This window comes from Dromaius novaehollandiae, chromosome Z (assembly GCF_036370855.1).
Source record: "Dromaius novaehollandiae isolate bDroNov1 chromosome Z, bDroNov1.hap1, whole genome shotgun sequence".
NCBI lineage: Eukaryota > Metazoa > Chordata > Aves > Casuariiformes > Dromaiidae > Dromaius > Dromaius novaehollandiae.
In genome coordinates this window covers 34,577,020-34,601,494 of record NC_088132.1, presented here as the reverse complement: position 1 = coordinate 34,601,494, position 24,475 = coordinate 34,577,020, and the positions used below count along the sequence as shown (strand labels likewise).

The window sequence follows — 24,475 nt, the reverse complement described above, 5'->3', positions numbered from 1 at the left end:
TATGCCCACAGTCTACATGCATTTAAGGGAGGAAAAAAAACACACAAACCCAAACCTTTCTGCTATTTATTATCACCAGTTACTGTCATTATTAATGTTTTCCCCTAAATTTATAGGGTTGGATAAACACCAGAGTGGGATTGCTTCGATTTGGAAACCATACAGATAGATACAAAGTCATAGTTCTTGTCCCCAAACAATCTTATTTAAGACAAGATGTGTTGCTGCCATACTATGTGTGGAAATGGAAGACTGGAATATAAAGAAAACAGAAAACAAAACAAAAAACCCACCCATGTGTATTAAATTGGTTGGGGGGGGGGGGGTGCGCGTGCACCTGTGTGATGTGGCTTCTAAAAATATGCACAGATCTTACCATTTGTAAGTACTTATTTGCCATTACTATTATTTCCACGTTGAGTGTACATGTTCCGGGATATAAGGCACATAAACATATAGAAAATAATGATGTATGCATACCTAGAAGAATCAATATAAATTATTTGGATAAGAGTTTAGCTCTCTAGTATTGTAAAATGCAATCGATCTCTGCATTGGTGAGGCCTTTCAGAACTCCATAGAAGCTGTCTGAACCCTTCTGACTTCAGTGAGAGTTGGCTGAGACGCATACTGAGGGAAAAGTGATGATTTCATAGATAGTCAGTGCACGTTATACTGCTTCCCACTGTGTGCTGTAGAGTGGATGCATTTCCTCAGAAACCCAGAAGTTGTTAATGATACAAATAAATACAATGATTGAAGTATATCAGGACAATTATGGGTCAATATCCCTGCAATCCTGAGGCTTGGTATTTTCTTTTTTGTAATGTAAAGCCACATTAGAGACTGAATATTCAACAAATGCCATAGACCAGGTAACCTATTTGTCTTGTTTTTTGTAGATGTAGCACAAGACTATTGAAACATTTTACCTGCATTTCAATCTTTCTACCTTATTGTAAATAGCATTAAAATCCATATGTTCAACACTGATTTTTTTTTAAGTATTAGGCTGTATTATAGTAAAACTGGTATGCATATTAATTGAGCCAGTGATGACACATAGCACTAAAATGGACAGAACGGTTGTACAGTTTCTTCAGCAAATCAAATTATACTGGATTTTTGGAGAAACCAATGTTGCTTTGTTGTGAGGCTTTTTTTTGTTTGTTTTTAAACATGATCCAACTCCTATTTAACTTGACGGAAAACTCCCTTTGACTCCAGTTTGAATTTTGGATCAGGCTCTAACTATGTAATTGCTTGTATATTAGAGTTACATTTCTGCTTTACAAACATGGCAATTTGTGGTGCTGCTTTTGCAGTAAAACGTTAGATAGTGTCTTTGGTGTGGCTGGCTTCTAACTATTTTCCATTAAGGCTGTATTGTTGAAGACAAATAGTTACATGTCAGTAATTAACTATGGATTTTAGGAAATTCTACTTAGCTGTTCTATTAAATGTGTTAATTTTTCATGACAGAAGAGTTGGCATGGTTTGATGGAACAGAACCCAGCTTGAAACCTGAGTCTTTATGACCCTGCTTAATTGTTATTACATCATTCACTCCTCTTTGCCGTCTGGAAAAGACAAGAGAAACTGGCAGAATACAATTCATTAATTCTTTTATAACTTTCACAACTGATAATGTTAAAATCAGTTTCATTAGTCATTGTAAAACATTCCCGATAAATACTGACATTAATCTGAAGTCACTGTTTTTTTGTTATACAGGGAAGAATCTTTGTTGACTTGTCCTATAGGACATTGTCATATTACATTTGTTTTCCCAGAAACATGACTGAGTGTAGAAATGAGGTATGGAGAACCTGTGTCTCAGATCAGAATCAAATGATGCTATGTGAATAAAGTATTTTTGTATTGACAGGGACTAAATAAAACGGATGCCAATTTAAATGCTAAGTTCAATTTTACTGGTCAAAATGTCTGGAGCAAAAGCTTAAGCTAGTCTGCTTTCATTAAAGGTAATATTTTTAGATCCAAACATGCATTTTAATATAAACACTGTTTTCCACAAGTGTGCATGCCTTAGGGGCATTAAATTGTACTGTGATATTATAAGACTTTTTTCAATTTCTCTAATCTATTTTCAATACTGCTTTTAGAGTTCTGTATGTAAGAGATAGGAAATAAAAAATCCTTTTTTTTTCTTGTCACCTTTTCTAAGTTAGGTGTTTGTCAGAATTGTATGTGTGCATTTATTAGTTTGATATGATGGATCAATAAGGGATTTTAAAACTCCAAGTGTGTGTTACAGATTTAATTACTGTTTTTGTATCCTGTAATAGCTTTAATGGATAGCAGTGTAATTTTAAGACAATGGAAAACACTCCAGCTTCTCTAAGTCAGCTTATGTTATTTTTAATCTGTGGAGGACCCAAATATATAGCATTTTTAAGTCTCACACCACAGCTGTTTTCAGAAGAGATGTTTTAATTTGGAAGAACAGGATACTTTCCAGTGTGTTCATCAGCATGCTTGCTGTTCTGCAGTGTTAAATGTTACAGGTTTAAGTTGGTCAGTGATATCATGGAAAGTCCTATGACAACAGTATTGTCAGATCAAAACCCAAATATTTTTCTTTATTGCTTTTCCTTGGATCATATTGTATTTGTTTTGGAAGCACATCTGCTACCTAGGTATCATAAAGCGTAGCGTATCAGTTGTTGCAGTGTTAAGCTTCTTTCATATTACAGCCGGTTTAATAAATACTTACTAGTGTACGACTTGTATTGAAAGCTACTTTTGAAAGCCCCAAACGAGCAATTCCTAAATAATAATCTAGTTCTCTATTTATTGCAGGTTATTTAGAAGATTCTCATTGCCTCTGACAAGCAAATTGGATCTAGACACTTCTGTTTGAGAATATGAAACAAAAGGAAGAATGTGTGTGGATTTAAAATTACTGTATTTATCAAGTTGTTGTGGTGTGAGAAGTACTGGGGAAATAGTTTGTTCTGTTGCTCATTGTAGATCTACTACAAATTGTTTCTGATGCAGCTGAGGAAAATGCAGACCCTCAAAAAGGAACACGGACCTGTTGACACAAGTAGCAATGTGGACAAAATCATGGTACTTAAGTCTACTTTATCAGAAGTGTCTGAAGATTTGCCTACAAATGAAGACATACTACTTACTGAAGCAAGCAGTGGAAAAAGCAAATCTTCAGCTTGCCGGAGAAAGCGAGAATTCATTCCAGATGAAAAGAAAGATGCTATGTATTGGGAAAAAAGGCGGAAAAATAATGAAGCTGCCAAAAGATCTCGTGAAAAACGACGACTGAATGACCTTGTCTTAGAGAACAAATTAATTGCACTGGGAGAGGAGAATGCCACTTTGAAGGCGGAGCTGCTTTCGTTGAAGCTAAAGTTTGGTTTAATTAGTTCTGCAGCCTATGCCCAAGAGATCCAGAAACTCAGTAGCTCAACAACTGTGTATTTCCAAGACTATCAAAGTTCCAAATCAAATATTAGTTCATTTGCAGATGAACACGAACCATCTATAGTGGGTAGCAGTTGTATTTCTGTCATCAAACATTCTCCTCAAAGCTCTATGTCTGATGTGTCTGAAATAGCATCAACGGAGCATACTCAACCGAGTCGTATACAAAACAACTGCAGAAGTCCTGAAAACAAGTTCCAAATTATAAAACAGGAGCCTATGGAATTAGAGAGAGAGCCAAGAGATGACAGAGGTTCATATAAAACATCCATATATCCAAACTACATGGGAACTACCTTTAATGTATACTCACATTCTCCTCCTCTGTTGCAAGTTAATAGGTCCTCCAGTAATTCCCCCAGAACTTCAGAAACTGATGATGGTGTGGTTGGAAAGTCATCTGATGGAGAAGATGAACAGCAGGTTCCTAAGGGTCCAATCCATTCCCCAGTCGAACATAAAAATGTTCATGCAACAGTTAAAGTCCCAGAAGTGAATTCTTCAGCTTTGCCTCACAAGCTTAGAATTAAAGCCAAAGCCATGCAAGTTAAAGTGGAAGCAATGGATAATGACTATGATGCCACACAGAAACTATCATCACCTATTGATATGTCATCAAAAAGACATTTTGAGCTTGAAAAACATGGTGCACAGAGTTTGGTGCATTCTTCTCACACTCCTTTCTCGGTTCAAGTGACTAATATCCAAGACTGGTCTCTCAAACCAGAACTCTGGCATCAAAAGGAGCTCAACGTAAAAATTCAGAGTGGTTGCAAAACTGGAGTTGTTGAAATAAAAGACAATATCTACAATGTCTCTGAGTCAGAGAACCTGTATTTGAAGCAGGGGATAGCAAACTTATCTGCAGAGGTTGCTTCACTTAAAAGACTTATAACTACACAACAAATCTCTGCATCAGACTCTGGTTAAGTTACTACTGAATAAAGGCTTATTGTTTTAAAGGATGTCATTTGCAGTAGATCAATATGTTTTGTATTATGCTGAATTTTCACTGGACTTGTGATGTCATTTCACTGTAATGTTCACATAATGTCTGATTGGTGTCTTTTTGTGCACAGATTATTATGAAGACTAGGTTGTGTTATGATCACTATGCCTTGTGTATAGTCAAGTAGCCTGTACAAAGGCTGTATATAGTGAACTTTATTTTCTTTTTGTTGTCCTACTATAAAGTGTGCAAGTTACCAGTTACAATAAAATATTGGTGACAAACACAGAACATCTACTCCAGTTCAATTGATTTTATGAACTTGTAAATATGTTGTTAATTAAAAAATGGCTTGTTTCTTACACTGTGCTTGACTTCACTTACATGTTTGGTTTTTACAGCCTAACTTAACCAAGTTACAATTTACAACATGCGTAACACTTCTGGCCACCTTTTTTGTTAAGACCTTTTTTGGAAGAGAATCAAAATAAAGTGGATATTTATAAATGAAACGGTATCCAATTTATAGCCTTAGCTTTCTTTAACTTATTTATTTGTGTACATTAGCCAAAAGCTACACAAAATCTAACCCAGGAAATTGAAATATCAAGGAACTCTCTCATTTTATCTCAAATGAGAGAGTATTGGGTTTTCTGAATGGCTTGTTATGGCAAATAGGTTTTTTGCAATAATATAGCATTGTGTTTCAGATGAAGTTAGTGGTGTTGGGTTTGTGCATCTTCAAAGTTTTCAGAGCCTTGAAGTGACAGGACTGGACAACAGTGTCTTTGCCAAGGGGTGTGCAGGGCGGGCCCTGTGCAAGTGCAGGAAGAAGTATGCTCAAGGGCTGTGCAAAAGTGTCTATTCTGTGTGCCATGGTTCTTCTCATGGCAATGCGGGTCAGCAGTACCTTGAGGACAAGGCTATTGGATCTGTAAACTCTGCTACAACAATTGCTTGCCCTGCATGTAGATTTTAGCCAAGTTGAGCTCAGAGTTGGAGTTATGGTATTTTGCTTCCCACCGTGGGGCATAACGCAATTGTAAGTGTGAAGTAAGGCTTACCACCAATTTGGCTTTGGTTTTAAGGGCTTAGTTAACTGAGCTGAAATACCCTGGCTCAGGACAGGGCATTTCATAAGAACTTAAACAGACAATATGCGGGGAACTGCACGATCCAGCCCCTTACAATTTGTACAGGCGATGAGTTCTTTGCCTGACGACTGGACAGGGCTTCAGTGTTCTTTTCCTTTGAGCAGAGCCGTTGGAGCACGGAGACTTGTATTGCATTATACCTCCTTGGCTTGGCTTACTGAAGGTTTTCCTTTTTAAATTATTTATATAAATAGAACGTAGATTTGGCAGAGGTCCTTTTCAAGAAAATTCCCCCTTCTTTTAAAGGACTAATAAATCAGATTAACAAATAAGCGCTTCCTGAATAAGTTCTTTGTTAATTGCCATGATCTATAACGGGACATTTCCATAGACTTAAAATACTAATTAAGAAAACAGAATAGAGTCAGTGATTTTTAATTTCATACTTGACTAGAGTGAGAGGAAGTTTGTCAATTTATTTTTGGGATGAAGAGGAGTCTGAGTCACTTCTGATAGTTCTGAAGCTTGGTCCAGCAGTCAAGGCAATGGCAAGACTCCCTGATGTTAGCAAGGCCATGATTTGACTCTATATCTTTTCGGGAGCTGATGATTCACAGTCATATTATGGGTGGACCTTGGCATAGAAATCACTGGTACTTTGTGAGATTTTTCTGGGCCTTTTTATTGCTGAGCACTGCTTGTGGCATTCAAAGTTATTAACACATGGAGATTCCTTTCCCAAAATGTACCTGTTACTCTTTTCTCTTGCCTTAATAATGCCATAGACCCTGTAGTCAGGCTCTATATGTGTTTGGTAATTAATGTAGATGACATTTCAGTGTTACTGAAAATGAGCTCAGGATTACTGGGATATGAGACACCAGGCAGTGATAGCTACTGGCTCTTTGCTTGCTAAAAAGCTTCTGTAAGCAACCACAGCATTCTTTAAATATTTTGCATATTATTTATCACATGTAATGTATTCAAGGAGAGAACTTAAAACTCTCAGTGTTGCCATCTGTGTGTAAGCCTAGATCTATGTTTTTTTCAATTTCTTGTTACTTACGGTTGTTTGTCATGATGGAAGAATGTAGCCCTTTTTTTAGCTCACTATATTTTACACTATTTTATGTATCTGTTTTGTGCAATTAATACTTAAGAGTAATGATACAGTTAATTTGCTGAAGGATGTCATTGCAAGTAAACTATTGCATGGAGCTTAGGAGCATGGAGCACAATCAGATGTTATTTATACTCCCCCTCATACCTTAGTGTTATGCTTCATCTGAAGAAAAAATAAATAATTTCTTTTGTTCAAAATTAGAACTAATTACAACATGATTTTCTATTATGTTCATTATACTAGTCTGACCCATAGGTTAGGTGTTCTCTCTCCATTTCTGCAGTTGATGACAGATCTTTCTATGCCCAAGTTATTACTTCTATGGCTAGAATCTGGAGTATCTTTCATGAACTGAAGTTACAAAATGCAGGAGTGTGGGTGGTATGTACAGAGCCAGATTCCTGGCTACAGTCTAATCCTCCAAACTGGCCAGCTGAAATTCTCAGCCGAAATAAATCTGGTGTAGCTGCTCTCCTCACTCAGCCCCATCTTTAGCCAGCTTTTCTCCAGTGTGTTATATCAGGAAAGAAGAATTATTATATTGCAGTGAGATTCTGCTCCCTTACTCAAAATTTCAGTTGGTATACAGTTTTATATATACAAATATATATATGTATACAATATAGATACATATACACATATAAACATGAATTGAGGAGCTGGAGAGTCAGCTGTGTGTCATGTGTCTCCCTCCTCCCCTGAGGCTGCCTTTCCTGTGTCCTTGGCTGGTCTACTAGTTTCTACATTGGAGAGCTAAGGGTTTGTTTGAGCACAAAATGTGCTTTAACTGAGTGGATACAAGCTGGTATGCACATCCTCTAAGTTATAAAAACTCCTGTAACCTCAGTGATTAACTGAGAAAACAACATAATACATGCTGAAAGTGGAATCTTTCTCTGGTGAAGGAGGACGGATGACTTTGTGGGGAGTGGTTATAAAGAGGTACATGCAAACACAAAAGAGGCTCAAGCATAAATTCAGGCTTCTCAAAACACAGATTCATTAAAGAAATTACGTAGCAATCCATAGCCAATCCTTCTATTTAAGCAAATAGCTCAGTCAGGAAAACAAAAGGCAGGGACTGGAGTTTCTATAAAGTGCAGTTTATGTTTGAATTGCAATTTTATGATCTCTAATCAAACAACAATGGAATTTATTGCAGCTTAGCTATTATCTGCGGATGGAAGCTGAGTTTTCCACCTTTAATGAAGTCAGTTTTCTGCAATAATGTCGTTGCCCCATCTGAAACAAGCTTCCTTGGTCTAAGTTGAACTGAAATGCACCAGTAGTTTAGGTTACCAGGTAAGCATGACGTAGTGATTGCTTCTTGCTGCTCTTGATTCTTTAGCCCCACCAGAAAACAACTCCTGGAAATAAAAGGAAAGTTGATATATTGTAGCACCTATATGGAAAGTTACTTGCAGCAGTAATTACTAAATTAAAACATAAGCATGTGGGATCTATTGTCCTGTCCTCTCAGGAACACAGTAAAGATGGGTATGGTCACGTGTAAGTTTACACTGCAGGTTTCTTTTGTTACTCTTCTACATGTCAGAGGTTACGTATGGAATATATGAAAAACAGACAAGGTTCTCAACATGCCCGAGAGTAAATTATTCACTGTTAAAGAAAAAGTGTATAGGTGGTGGTTTTGGGGTGTGGATATGTTTACTTTGGAAAGAGGATATGTAGCATGAATGCTCTTGAACTCTGTCAAATCCTGTGGAAAACATTTAAATCAAACCTGGTAAGTAGGGTAAACTTTTATTTTTATCAAGCTGGACATGTATTAGAACTATAAAGTACCTGAAAATAAGTCTGTAGGATGTGCTTTCAAATGAGAATCTTAAGAGACATTACATATGGAAACTAGAAACCCCATAGGCTTAACACAAAAATTGTCATTTTTCATGGGGACATAGAAATTATGCCGGGTTATTTGTTTAGTCCTGAATCTTGCCTTTGATAATTGTTAGTAAGAAAAGCTTCACAGAAGGTTTTAAGAAAGCCCATAGCAAATAACTGTGGATTAACAAGGTAAGTTTTCCCCTAGTGACATCAACTAATGGTTGATTGATACTGTGAAGTAAGAGTATCAGTTCCTCTGTTAAATCTGCCTAACTTGATTATTAATAAAGATAATGATATGTTCTCATGTTCCATTAGTATCTATATTTTTCTAGGTATAAAGATTGAATAAGGATATGCATATACATACACAAGTACTATATATTACTGTTTTCTGGATCCCTTCCAACTTCCACCTTCAGTAAAGCTTATGAATTGCACAGGATTGAGATACAATTAAATTTTATTAAGAGTATTCTGTATAGCCAAATATCCCCTTGTTCATAAATAGGAAATGGGTAAATGGCAATGCCTGATTTATCTTTTCTCTATGCCGCTTAATATTTTGTGTATTTTCGTTGCCGTTATGTCCATGTGAGCAGTTTATGAGAAAATACTTAACGTTCATTTTCTGTAGAACTAAATAGAAATGTACAATTGCACCATAAACACATTTCTGAAGTTATACTAAAATACCAAATCCTACAAATCTTTTCTACTTGCTAGTATATAAATATGCTTTTGGAAATAGGCAATGCACAATGAATTTAGCAGAAAACCCACAGAGAACCCAATTAAAATACGGCCTTTATTAACACCATATTGTTTTAAAAATGCTTGTACAGTTTATTGCACAATACAAGCTTGGTAACTATGAGAATACAACAAAACAATTTTTGGTATTTATTGCATAAGAATGAGTAGCACATATTTTTCCATTACAGAATGCCAAGTTCAAAGTTAAAAATACTAGGCCAAATCCTGAGGTCTTTAACTCAGCGTCAGATTCTACTTTCCTTACTCAAGGGGACTTTTTATGTGTGGCACAAGGGACTTATTCACAATGAGTAAGGCTACCAGCATATAATCTTAACTGTTCACTCATGCCACCGACTACTACCGATTTTCAGTATCTCTAAGGCTAACTCTTCTGTGACACAAGAGTGATGCATGAGTCACTTAATTCATATTACTGGTGTTACAGAGAACTTACTCATGTATGAATGAGAAGGCAGCCAGGTCTTCAACTATTATTTGTTCAGTGACAGCTCTAACAGGACTGGATGAATTATGAGCAAAAGCTCAGCATAAAGGCATAGTGTTTATTTGCGCGAAAGAGAAAGTGGCAGAAGACATTTGATCTTAGAGCTCCAACTATGGCAGGAATGCACCTATGTTTTTTTATGATTCTGCCAGCTATTAGCTGTGTGCCCATGTATGAAGTGGAGTTGCGGTAATTCCTTCTCCTCATCTTCCTCCTTTAAAACACTATGGAGATTCACAGGATTACAAACAGAAGTGCCTGGGACAACCAAATGCAGGGCCTGCAACTCTGCTGTGACTTTATGGGGGTCTTAGTCTCCTGCAAGCATCCTTCCTGCCTTTACTGCATCTCACCTGAGAAAGACCCAAGAGGAGGAAGCTGCATCAGCCCGAGATGTTCTGGGGAAGCTATGGCCGTCTAACACCACCAACATTCAGGTACAAAGGCCAATTTTTCCTCCTCCTTCCCCTTTCCCCCACAAAAAAGGTATGCATGACTTAAAATGTCGAGCAGTTGATGTGTTTTTCCATGCTACTCAGATTCTTGGTTGTGCAAATGGCTGAATGGGCATCTAAATTAATAACTTACATATGTAAAAAGCTAAATCTGTCCTGATATCTGCACGTGCCAGAGTCGGCATCCATTGTAGCTACATTTCTGAGGCATGACATTAAACCTCTCTCTCTAACCATTTGGACCACTAAAAATTCTCCAAGTGTTGTACATAAATACACTGAGAACATACTGCACTGATTTCCATGGGATTTGTGTTATGCGACCCTGAAAGCCAGGATATTAATGGTCTGTATAACAATCAGAAAGCACCAAAGCGCAATACTGTATCATATAAAATAGCTGAAAAGATGATAAAATGCAATGAGAGCCATTGTAGCAGAACACAGTGTTCCTTTCTCTGGGCCCTGTTCCCATTAAGGATTTAGAAATACTAGAGGGAGTTCAGAGGAGAACAAAAGTAAAATAATGAACTGTCAGGGGTTGATCCATGAATTAAAACTAAATTAAACTAAATGATTATTAAACTAAAATGTGTAACTAGTTCCCACTATACACATCAACAACATATGTACTTGACAATATATATGTTAATGTGCATGAAGTATTTAATTCCCATCCTAAAAAAAACCTTTATGACACATCTCTGTAAAAAGCCTAGTAGTTAAAAATATGAACATGCAAATGTCAAAAATATTTATGTAAGCAAAACTATATTGGACAAGAGTCAGTGACAGTTAGACAGCCTATACGGTTCATAAATGCTGTAGGGGCTAGAAGGAATTGTTTATATTTTCCATAAGAATAATGAGATCACTTTGAAAAAGAAGTTTTTTAGCTTCTTTCATCAGGTGATACTTATGACAGGGAAAACTACAAAACTGGCAAACAATCCTGATTTGATGGTGTTGCAAGGTGGTGTTAGCAGGCATGGAAGGGAAGAAAAGGCTTTTGGGTGATGCATTAATCTACATCAATTTCTAAATCAGCAACAAATTTTACTGTAAACCCTAGCAAAACCAGGTGAGGTACACGGAAATTAAAAAGAAAAATCCGTGCCTCTCTCGGTCATTAGCATGGTACAAATGAGCCACTCATTGGCATATGTGAGAACTTCTAGAATAACAAGAAACAGAACGTAAAAGCAAATGTCATATCAGAGCCTCCTATACATATAGTCATGGTGCCACAAAAAATAAATCTGCGTCTATACTGGGTCCCCAGTCTGTGGCTTGCATGATATCTACACACAAGTCTCTTCAGGTATGGGAAAATGCAAGTGTGGCCTGCGCATGACATCCAGAGAGAACAATAATTCACCCACAGTTCAAATTCTTTATAAACGGCTCAGTTTTGCCAGAAATCTCTCATCATCTTAATAAGTGCTGGATCATGGTAGAGAATGAAACCAACTTCTCTGCCTTCAAACAAACAAAAAACCCCTACTGCCAGCTCCTCACTGTTATCTGTTAGGATCGCATTTGATGTGCTAAGCAGTTAAGTCAGCATGTACAAGACGTCAGCTGGCTCTCAGATTGCTTTCTGTATAGGAAGTGGAGCAGCAAGAACACCCTGAGAGCCTCCAGGAGCCATTTCAGATCCAATCTGTTCCCATCTGGCCACGTGCTGATCTGGTGCTTTCACCCATTAGCTCGTTTCCATGCAAGTCTGCCATGTTTGTGAATGTTTGGTTTTCCTCTGATAACCCTTCTCATATGAAACTCCTGGGATAAGGCTCCTTAGGGACGATGCTGCCCTCCTGCTCGTGTTTGGCCTCAGGAGATCAGAGGGAGACTCAGGAGACTCCATGCTAGCATCTCCTGTCTCTACCCCACTTCTTTAGAGTGTGACTGGAGCAAAATCATACTGCTGCTTTCTCCCTCTCTCATAGGCAGAATTTGTAACCATACTCACATGGAAGTGGACTCTTTCCCTAAAGGAGCACCAGGGTGTATCAGTACAAAACTGGCCTAAAATCCACTGCTGCTGCTCAGCATGATTACAGCACGTCCCTCAACCCCTGACTAAGAACTTTTTTCCTCCTGTCTGTTCTCCAGGGCAGATCTTAGCTTAGGGGAGCAATCCAGCAGAAGCTCTGTTTCATTTTTCCCATCCGTTGCAGTTAGTTCAGATTCCAGATGCTCAAACTTTCCATAAGCTGCTGAAGCTATCTCCTAAAAAAAAAAAAAAAAAAAAGAAAAAGAAAAAAAAGAAATTGCAGGGTCATTAGTTCAGTCCCATAAGTAACCACGTCCCAAGATTACTAACATCTCAAATTAGCCACGGCTATTTCTCTTGTCTTTAGCATCCCTGTTCAGCTTGAAATGTTTCTTTGTCTAGTAACCTGTATCTTTATTGTATTTATCTGCTTCTCCTCAAAAAAGCATTTATGGGTATCTGAGCATAAAGGAGTAATCCTAATTAAAAAAGAAATTTGAAAATATTCAGAGCTGAGCCTGAATAAACCTGCCCTTCTAGTCTTCTAATGCACTCCAGATCATGTCTCTCAGGAGCAGGTTGGAATATTATGGCGTATACTGTATCCATAGGATGTCTTCCATCTAAATTTTTTCATGGCTCTTGTGTACTGACCTAGTCTCAATACTACTATCTTACTGTGGCTTTCATACAGCACGTGTTTTCTGACAACATTGAGTTTATTCCACATTCACATCAGATGAGGGGAATGGAAACCAGCCTTCAGCAAGGATCTCATTTTATTATGGTAGAATATTTTTGTGTAATGTAATAGAAATGTTGAAGTGTTGGGAATGGGAAGAATATAAAAAGGGGAAGCAACAACAGTCAGTATATTTTCGGCCATGTAGCTGCAGTTTGATAGCTCAGGCCACGTTTACTGTTTATTATACAAGTCTTTCTTTACAGTGTGTTGTGTTATAACAAGTTTTGACTATTATTTTCCCTAGTTGTCAGCTTAGCTTTGTTAAATAGCTTTCTTAACCATCTCTGAAAATGCTTGGCTCCAACAACTGTAGTAATAATGCTTACTTCACAGCAAAAAAAAAAAAAAAAAAAAAAAAAAAATTGTTGCCATTGGGACAGCTGTAGAACAGGGAGCAAAATGTGCTCCTTAGAGAGGTAAGAAAGGGCTGGGACACAAGACGATCCTTTTTTTTAAAGACCGCATACAAGCACGCATTTTACCCTCTCTCTCTCCGAGTATCTGTGCGTCAGCTGATGCTACTGTCCTCAAACAGCCACAGTGTGGTCACCTACGTATGGCAAATGGTGGTTTTCCCGCACTGCAGCAGCTTCTCTCATTTGAATTTCAATCAATCAGGATCATTGATGGTTATTAAAGCACTTAAGTAAAGGAAAAAAAGAAACAAAATTACAAATGCCAGTAATTTTCATTTAAATTGGAGGATGACTAAAGGTCCAAGGGCAGTCTGCAACTCTGTAAAAAGATTACTAAATCTGAGATATGAGAAGAGGGATAGGTTACTGGAATATGAAGTGTTTTTCTTGGAAACGATACAGTGTATGTATTTGCCTATCTGTCTATTTATAACATGAAACATGACCCAAGCACATTTTTCCTGTGCAACATGTGAAGTGTTGCAAGGATTGTGAATGCATATATAATGGTGAAATATGTTCAAAAGCAGCTGTTATTAAACACTGACACAATCTCCTTTAAAGCTTGTCAAAACCCCTTAGGAAACAAAAATGCTAATTAATAAACAGGTTTTTCTAATAGGTTTTGAACCCTGAGTTGGAAAAAAATGTTTTGCATGTGGTGCTGAGTAATTTTTGTAACACCTAAAGTGTATTTCTCTAGCACTACAAGCTACTTTTTCACAGTTTAATACAAAAGACAGCGTCTGTTCAAAACTTCTGCTAAATTTATGCCTTAGTACATTTCTGAAGCATTCACTAGAGAAATGGGAGCTCTTCTGTTCTTTTGTGTGACCATTTCACCACTCAAAGGTTATGGGAAAGAACATTAAAATGGGGTAAAGAGCAACAGAATATGCAATGAAATCAAAAGAATTTCTCTCAGTGTAGCTGATTAAGTACAGCGTCAGGCAGAAAGTTAAGTAAACATACAGTCATAGAAAAAAAATCCTGCACTGGGGGACAGGCTCCTTTGGTTCTTCTTATAAGAAGAATTGCTAGATGGCAAGTTTAATTCTCACAAGAACTTTGTTACAAACTTTGTACTCAACATTTGGAGCTTATCCTGTCAAGCAGAAACTACAACCACATGCAGCATGAGAGAAACATTTCAGTTTGTATGACAAATGTCACTTGAAAATGGGCTTTGCTTTTAATTTAGAACATTGTAAACACATCGGGAGAAACTAGTTTTGATCATTTGCCAAATATTGCACAAGTATTTAGACTAATAAATAGCCTCCTATAACAGGAAGTGTACTGTATATTTTATGTGTTCCCACAATTTTTAAGAGAAAGTCTCATCCCTTCTGTTTCACAGATGTTTCTGGAGAAAAAGAAAACTAGACAGAATAGCATGTAATATTATCAAAAAGCATTTCAATCATCAGCTGAAGATTTGGGGAACATTAAGAGCACATTATAAATAGGAGTACATTTTAATTAGAGGGTTCTGCTCACTGATTAGTCTTTCAGACCCCAGGTTAAAGTCATGCCTTTCTGAATAAAATATGATGTGTTCTTAAAAAATAATCATAGGGTCTATCACCTCATTATTTGCATTGTGTAAATTACAAAGTAAGGCATATGCAAGCCGGTAGCAAAACCAACTGGTCTGATTTCCTACGGCATCATGGAAGTACGTGGAGCAGACCTAAGAACGTACAGTGTGCCAAATGCTTGGTCTCACGCTGCTGTTACCCGGACCATGACATGCGCAGAGCACTCAGGGTGTTGTTTTGTAAACTTTGGACTGCACTCTCCCTTTTGTATCCAAAATGTCGCAGGAAGGAAGCGAGCCCAAACAACCTCCATGCCTTTAAGGCGAGGCAAAAGCACTCTTACTTATGCCCCCTTACCGTCCGGCTCAAAGGGATGGTAACAGTGTGGAGCAAGCAAAAGGTTTTTTGCAAATGTGGGAGAAATATTTCTCATGTTGGTTCTTCAAATAAATCGTGTGCGTATGGGGGGGGGGGGCGCATTACAGCGGGGTGTGCATATGTGAATTTGAATGTTCTTATTTAGCTTTATTCGTGGTTTTACGGAAGAAAGAAGATGTGCTGTGGTCAAGAGAGGTGACAGGGTAAATTCTGCAGAAATTTGGTGTGACCTTGGGGAAGGTACAGGACAGCGAGCAGGCTGCTCAGCAAGTTCTTGGAATGAGTTGGTAATAATTTTTTGACGCAGACAGTGAAGTACGCAAGTAGCGAAAGAGTTTTTTAAAGGGTGACTCTAACCAATGAGGTTGAGAAAGTGAGAGCACAAAGCAAAGTGGATCGGAGCAGCCATGAGATGACAGAGCTGGTCTTTTTTAAAAAGAGAAGGAGAAAAGTAAAATAAAAGCAGCAGATGCAAAGAAATGTAGATATAGGAAAACAAGTCAAAGGGGTAAAAGGTTAAGAACTGGCAAAGAAATGATACTAAGAACACAAGATAGGTTGTCTTAGAGTAGAAAACAGGGAATGTAGGAAGGGAGCAATTTGCTTAATGGTGGGTTTCACTGACATCAAACATAAGAAAAGCATACAGGAAGTGGAAACTAGGTTCAGTTATGTAAGAGCACATAGAGAAGGTTTAAGGTAAAAAAACATGCTAGAGACATCAACAGCAACAACAAGACATTATATAAGCAATCTGCAGTACGAGACTGAGAAGGCAACTGCTGCTCTACTACAGAACAGAAAGGAAAAGCTAATGATAGATAAGGCAGAGCAAGTTGGAGGGTTTAATGCTTTTTTTTTTATGGACTAGCATTCTTTAGCAAAAGTTAATGGAAGCAAGTGGCCAAGGTAATACCTACTTAGGATAGGATAAGAATACCTAAATGTTATAATACCTAAGATGTTTTCAAATTGGCAGAGACCAAAGAACTTCATCTTTGGAGTCTTACACATTGTCCGGTAAGATTCCTGCTTAAACCATCACCTGGAGTTATCTCAGATATGGAAGTAGTCATCCTTGAGAATTGGTGACGCTCTGGAGAAGAAGAAATATATTGCTTCTTTCAGAAAGAGGAGAAGAAAAACCCTGAAAAACTATGGATCAGTTTGATATCTTGGAAAATTCTGGAATAAATAATCAAGCAAACTATTTATAAATGCTTAAAAGTTAGCAAAGAAATGGGTTACAACAAGGAGTTATCTCAGATATGGAAGTAGTCATCCTTGAGAATTGGTGACGCTCTGGAGAAGAAGAAATATATTGCTTCTTTCAGAAAGAGGAGAAGAAAAACCCTGAAAAACTATGGATCAGTTTGATATCTTGGAAAATTCTGGAATAAATAATCAAGCAAACTATTTATAAATGCTTAAAAGTTAGCAAAGAAATGGGTTACAACAAACAGGAATTCATCATGAACAAACTCTGCTAGTTTATTCTGGGACATAGAAGCAGGCCTCAGGAAGTGGAATTTTGCAGGAGTCTCTGCCTAGTTCCATGCTGTTAAATATTTCCATTAAAGAGATGAAAATGTAATAATATGTTTACTAAATCTGCAGACAATGTGAAGCTGAGAGAGAGTGTCTGTAAGCAGAAGACAGGTTTCAAATTCAAAATGATGTTGGCAAAATTGGAGAAATAATCTGGAAGCAAACAGGTTAATAGTCAATAGCAAATGCAAGATGCTATATTTAGGCAAGAGTGTTCAATTGCACAAATGCAAGCTGAGCAGCAACTGGCTCAGGACAGGCCTCCACCGGGAGGACCTGTGACTTATAATGGATTGTAAGCTGATCATGGGTCAACAAGTTCATGCTGTCGGAAAAAAAAGCATAGCAGGATGTACAAACAGCAACATAGCTTACAAGATACACATAGTAACTCTTCTGTGTTATGAAAGCTTCGGGTGTTTCCAGTTTTGGACACTACATTCAAGGAAAACAACATTAACCAAATCCAGCCAGTGGCAGACAATCCAGAATAGGGCCGTAAGAAGAGGGTCATCAAATGCAGGACCTTCAAGAAAGATGGAAAAAAATGAGGTTGCTTAACCTAAAAAAGAAAAGGCTGAGGCAGGGAACAGGTAAGAATCTTCAAGTATGTAAAACATTGCTGCAAAGAACAAGGAACTATTATTCTGGTAATTATTCATTCTGAGTATTCATGCTGGGTAACATGAGAAATAATAGGCTTAAACAACAGCGAGAAAAATTAGGATTGGACGTTTGCAAAGACTCACAGAAAGGGTGAAGAAGCGCTGGACTAGATCACCTGTGGAGGCCGTGAAGTCTCCATTGCCAGAAATTTTAAGAACAGCTTAGACAAGAATCTGTCAGGGTGTTATTTTTTGGGGAGAGAGGATAAATAGCTCCATCCCTTGATGTTCCTTTAGCCCTATTTTTGCACAGTTCTGTAACGTCTCTGCCCCAGTTGCTCATCTGCTCACATTCACCTGCTTCTTTCCTCACTTACAGGGGTCAGAGACATCACAGGCTCAGCTGCTTGTGGATTCCCCCTTGCCAACATGTAGCGGAGTGGAGATGCTGGAGCAAAATCTGATTCACTGGTATGTAGTCTAAGCAGTCATTCTTCCACTTCTTACTAAGACAGGGTAGGAGGGTTGTATAGCGATTTGCAGTCTGGCTTCCATTAGACACTAGTGTTTCAAACAGATTTCTATTCTGCTTCCCCTCTCCACTTCATCAAATCTTTTATTTATTGCTGCTCAACTCCATAGTTACAACGAAAAGCTTGCAGAGTGAAGTTTAATATAATTGGATGTCATCTTTTCTTTTCATAACATTTAAAAATGCAAATGTGGACTTCGTGATTTATTTTGGATCTGATTTCAGCCACTAATGAAAACTTGCTGTTCCCTAATAATACATAAAAAGTCAGGTAGTGGTTTTGCTATCTCTGCTTCTTGAGTGCTCCTTGAATTATTATTCTATTTAAGAAATATGTGTCTATTATAACGACACTTTTTGAAGTGATTATTTCACTTATAAATTATTTTCATTATCTTTTAGAGTTGCTATCACATCTTGACCTGTATCCGATTCCTACCTAATTAAAGACTTTATCACCTCATCAATTCCTCTCTGAAATGTCAGTTTATTACTACTATTATTTTATTGTAGAGCACTAAAAATTATATTGGTAGGAAGACACAATTTTTTCTTGAAAGAGCTTTATCCCATTGGATCAAAATCTGCATACAGATCTAACTAGGAACTTGATTTAGTTCAAACATGCAGATAAACAGAAAAATGAATATACATCTGAAAGCTGTAAGAGAAGTGCTATTTCACATTTATTATGTGAAAAAGCTGTATAGTCCAATAAAGAGGTTTCAAAACTTATTTACTAGGCTATCGTAGTAAAAATATATATAAATTACTTTTGGAAAATGTAGTAAGATATGGAATTTGTAATTCCTTTGAATAGATATCCATTTTTTGGAGCCCATTTCCTTACTTTTATTTCAGAGGATAAATCACAGACACTAAAGGTGCAAAAATCCAGTTAAATTACATTTATCATCAATGCAGAAGAATATATTCTTCAATATTTTTCCAGGCTAATTCAAAAATTCTTAAATCATTGGATTTTCAACTCATGCTATAGGAAATCCCTTACTTGTTACCTGATAAGATTTTTTTCCCCCTGATTCAGCTTAAATACAAGTTTTCTCTTTTTAACTATACCATGTACTACTCTAAACAGTTCCTCTCCCTTTGGTATTGACCATCTCAGGAGTGCGTGCGTACACACGCACACACACACTCTCTCAGTCTTCCTTATATCTTACCTTTAGCAATATACATTTAGCATTTAGTCATGCATTTTAGTCACAATATTCACTGCTTTTTCTCTGATTAGTATATGAATTTGGTTAAGTCTTTCCTCTACTAAAGTTAATGCCAAAACTTCTGTCGACTTCACTGGCGCCAATGAAACATCCATGGTACTAAAATGTCTGGAAATCAGTACGACAGGCAGGAGCCAAAATCAGCTTGCTTACAGAAAGCTGTGGAGACAGGGCGCAGTAATTGCAGAAGGACATTATATTTTGCACTGTGGAACAAACACATTTCTGGAGTGTGCAAAAGAGCCAACAAACTCTTTGCAGCAGTGAGGGAGGATAATTTATGCCCAACATGTGGAAGAGGGCAGGAGGGAGATTGTATCTGTCACCGTGGGAAGACTACAGTGCAACTTCATGCAAATTTGCTGACTATTGCTATATTTTGGACTTTTTCAGCCCTATCCTTCATTGGTTTCTCTGTTTCATTTAACAAGCGCATTTCAAGTTACCCTGCAGATATCTTTCCAGCTGAATTTGAATTGTTATCTTCATTGGTAGCTCTCATTTCTTTTTGTTTTTCTCCCCCCTCTCCAGTACTGTGAAATCTGACAGAAGCTGGTACTTTTATATTTGTAATTATGGGAACATTGATTGTGCCACTTCTTTCTTGGAGTCACAGTAGACTTCCAGGTAAATTTAATTTCTATTCTGTCTATTCTGTTTAATGTATATCTATCTATTCTGTCTTGTTTTAAGAAAAGGAAGTCCTATTCAAATCCTACTGTGGTCAGTGAAAGCTTTTAATAGAACTGCTAGAATGAAGCTAAATTTAAGAAATTTCTCTATGATGTCATATGAATGCAATTTGCTTAAAATACAGATCTGACTAGATTGAATATCTTTATTTTCTTTGCCGCTTAAAATATCCATCACCCACTTCCAGTTACCTGACATTTCAAGGAGCATGGTTTTCTCAGAATTGGGAATTGACATTTTCTAAAAACTAGGCTGTTTTAGGGCACTCAGACAAAAACAGCTAACATCTTTAGTCACTTTTAAATGCAGACTATTGGAATTCTGTCTTTCTGGTAAGAACATTTATAAAAAAATACATTTAATTTAACAGAAAGACAGAGAAGGCAGAAGAATTATGCAGAATTCTGGTTAAAATGATACAGGAAAAATTAAAGAAACACTTTTTTCAGGATAAAATAAAGTGGAATCCTGACCCTGATGAAGTTAATAGGAGCACACCCATTGCGTTCAGTGAGCAGAATTTTGCTGCGATTACCTTGAAACATATTAAATACTTCTGGGGATGGGGTGAGATAAGTTTATTTGAAGATACAGTGGAGGTCTTCTGCTTTGTCATAGAGTTGAGTGAGCAAAAGTATTATCCTTGTATGAATGGCCAAAGAATAAACCACTTCCAATTGTCTGCTTTAATTTAAAATCCAAACTTAATCAATAAATTTACAGTGTTCTTAGTAAAAACTTCCAATCTGTGTAAAAACTGAAAATACATTTTCTATTTAGCCAGTTAAGAGATAGCTATGCCAAAACTGTTTTCTCATTTGTGTCTGCCAAGTTCTTATAAAGAGAGTTACTTTCTTTGAAAATCTTTGGAAACTCTTAAGTGAACAAAATAAAATAATTTTGTAGCATTATAGCGCAATAAAAAGTTTACTCAGAAATGTTCAGGCATAACTAGGGAATAGAATATGAGCATGCTAGGAAACCATTTAAGGGAAAAAAGTATCTGTGAATGCATGTCATTTTGCTTGTGTAATTTGTCATTAAGAAGAGAAAAATAAATATGTAGGTCAGAGGTGAAAGTTTAATTTTACAAAAAATCTTTCCCATATTTTTGGCACTAACTAGAAGGAAGAACTGTGGGCCTTATCATCTCTTCTGGTATTTTCCTGGGAGCGGATGAAAGACTATTCACTCCTTTGTATTAAAAATTTTGCAGTGGTAGTGGAGTTGTTGAGACCATATGGCATTTACTTGTTTCCATTCGACCTCATGGAAACCCTGTTACATATGATTCCTCTAGACAAGGTTTTCTTAGAGAGGCAGGACCAAAGGAGACAATAACAAAGTCACCTACAAATTCCCTGAGAAGTTTTGCAAGTCATTTATGACCGACAAGCTCACCCTTGCAAAGAATTAATTGATCTTGCACCTTACTCCTTCAAAACCCTATAGGATGTGTTTGGATAAACACAAATGGAGAGTCCAGGTTTCCTATTTCTCTTTCCTGCATCCCTGATGTCTCTGACATGGACAGGTATGCCACCTCAGAGCAAAAGATTTGCTTGTTTTTCCCCATTTATCTTTAAGCTCTTACAAGCTTTCCGTGTGAGGACATGACCTGAGCTGACTCCAACAGGTCGCACAATGTTACTCATACCATTGTGGAGAGTCTCGCACAGCCATACGAATAGCTCGTTACTTTAGAGCAGTTCATTGCTCCATTGGGGGAAAAGGAAAGCGGCCATGTACAAAGATGGTATTTTATTTTGCCTGTTATATTCACAGCATGCAAAACCTCCCTCGAGAAGTGATTACAAGCAAAGCGGAAAAAATTTTCATTAATAGTTGCATGGATTTAAATCCTGCTATGACACCACTTCAATGTTACCATATGGCAACACTTTTATCCAGAACATACTTGTCTCTTCATATGGCCTATTTCTAACCTCTGGGCCCTTCTAGACAGAAATACTGTAACTTGGCCAGTTTGCACGACTTTTCACAGGACGGTGACAAGTTGGCAAAAAGCACATTCTTGGCACTCCAGTGATCTCAGTAACTCTGTAACAAAACATGGAGATGGCACATTATGCTAGCTGACATTTTTTTCCAGACAATGTACCTTCTCCAAGCTCAGTCTTAGAAATGATTGGGCCACTCTAGTTTAAACTTAGCCAAAGCCTGAGACAGGCACTCAGCATGGCAATTTTTAGCCTGATTGGCTACATTTACGACAATTTTAAACTGTTTTATGAGATGGGCAGGTGGACAAATTTCGGTGGCATCTGCCTACAATACGAAATACTTTTCTGCTTTTACCCTTCAGATATGGAAAAACTTAGTGGGTCTGGATGAAGAGCTTTGTGCCAAAACCAGCCTCCAAGTAGTTAAATCTCTCTAATCTATTCTGCTTCCCACATGCTCGTGTGTGGGAATGCTTGTAAATTTAATGGAGGTGCTGACTGAAAGAAGTTTATGCCTGGCTTCCAATTAGATACTAATAAGCTAATCTTAGGTAGCATAAACCCATTCTTATTATGCAGACAGGTTAGCTACAAGGAATTCCAGTGTGCCTAACTTTACAACACAGCCAAGACTTTTTTTCACCAAATAAACTTTTCTTTTTAACCTCTTGGTTAAAGATCCAGCTCTTGGTTGATCCAGCTCTTCTCAGAGTCAGTGTGGGTCTTCCCATTGATTCCAGTGGTTATTGGATTGGGGTCTTAGATGTGCAGCAGTTGATATAGGATTTTTCAAAATATTGTGCAAAGTGAATAATATGAGTTAGTTTATAAGTATATTCTGCAAGATAATCTAATCTGGTTGATAGAACAGTGGACAAAGGGATATCTTTTTCTATCTCTTGGCTCTCCCAGGCCAGATGTAAGCAATGGGACTTCTAAGTGTCTCCACTTACCCAAGCTTAGTTGCACGCTCCAGCTGTCTTCTGGCTTCTGGCTGTTCAGGTAAGATCTGGGCATAACTCATATGTCCCTGTGCCTATGAGAAGGTGGACAGAAATGAAATGATCTACAATGTGCTCCACCTGCATCTTTTATGAGGTCTAGCTGTATGATAAGGAGACCAGGATCTCAGGGTCCTCCATGTGTTGTGCACCTTCCGTGTAAACACTGTGGCCTTCATTTTTCTGTACAAACTCCATATCCATCAGTTTTCTCAGCTATAAAAAGAGAACCTCACTCCTAATTTCTTCAAAAAGGGAACTAGGCGCCATAATACTGAGCATTTTAACGTGTAACTTTTAGGATACTTAGTTCCTCTGGGGGATTCTATAGTCTTTTGGAACCTGCACTTGCCATGGGAAAAGATGCACACTTAAGGATAGGATATCCAAAAAGCAATGTAAGTAGCAAACAATCTAAGCTAGCCAATACGGAAATGCTGAGGAAAAGAGTGCATTTTTAAAAGTTTATCCTTTTCATATGGCTCCTCAGTGCTATAGTAAATAGGGAAATTGCTTTACTGTTTCTTGGAATTTTTACAAATGTATTGGGGAGGTTTCAGCACCTCTCCACCTCTTCATTGCTCTCTCTTTGAATTGTAAGCATTAATCTGTTTGTTACCTTTGTTGTTAGTTTTCTATTAATAACAGTGAAACAGCAGGGTACATGCTACAGTGGAAATGGAAAGGTAGCCTACCTGGTGCCACTGAGCATCTTCTAAGTGCATTTTCTCTCCAAAATTTGCTGTATCTGCCAAGTCTGACAGACCACAGAATACAGCTAGTAAGAAGTTTTTATTCAGCACATGAAACTGAACAGTCCTAGATAAATATAAACAGTAAAAAACAGCTACTAAAAAGACAAAAAATCTGATAAATGTTACATAGGGCACATGTCAACAGTCACTTGAACACATCTTTAACTAGTATTTTTATTAATTGTTCCAATAATGAATATAGAGTGTGTGCGCTATCTTTTAATTAAAACTTACTTGTTTTCCTATTCTTTTTATTAAGAAATCACCAACTTAATTTCTTCTTGTTTTTTACTGTGGCTATTTCATGCACTTTTGTTTTGGTATAAGCGATGGTTCAGGATGTAAAAGTTTAGAAAGCTCAGTTTTATGATACATTTGTATTTGGGTTTTATATACAACTCTAAACATTTCTGCTTCTGTATGTGAAAGAGCAAATTTTAAAGAAGGATTTTCCTCTAATGGGCTTACATAATAAATCCACTTACTCTTAGTATATCCCTGCATGCTTTTTCCTTTTAGCATGTTACCAAAGCTTTGCTTTTTAAACAGTGGCTTCCTTCTTCTCAAGCTCCATTTTCTTTTTACATTTGATCCTGTCTTGAAGTTCTAACAGTGAATTTGTGACATCAGTCATTTCCATGACAACAGACTGATGCTTTGAACATAGGATTATGATGAATTCAACATAGGATTGAATAAAAAGAAAACAAGACTATGAGTGGGCAACATTTTATTAGAACACAAAAGTATTCAGTTAAAAAGATGGAGAAAGGAATAGAAATGCCGAGTACGCTTGCACTTTTTAACATTACTATTCTGTGTGATAGTCCATACATTCTGTTTTTTCATTTCAGATGCTCTC

The 24,475-nt window shown here is 37.3% G+C and overlaps 1 protein-coding gene across 5 annotated transcripts in view; it reads left to right on the top strand.

Moving 5' to 3' along the window:
- LOC112978802 (nuclear factor interleukin-3-regulated protein) overlaps positions 1-4,923 on the top strand; it is a 76,749-nt gene extending 71,826 nt beyond the window's left edge. For all 5 annotated transcript variants that reach the window (XM_064502899.1, XM_064502900.1, XM_064502898.1 and 2 more), the window contains one exon: positions 2,824-4,923. In XM_064502899.1, the coding sequence (XP_064358969.1) occupies positions 3,016-4,392 (1,377 nt within the window). In that variant the 5' untranslated portion in view covers positions 2,824-3,015 and the 3' untranslated portion in view covers positions 4,393-4,923. The remainder of the gene's footprint in view (positions 1-2,823) is intronic.
- Positions 4,924-24,475: the final 19,552 nt, after the last annotated feature.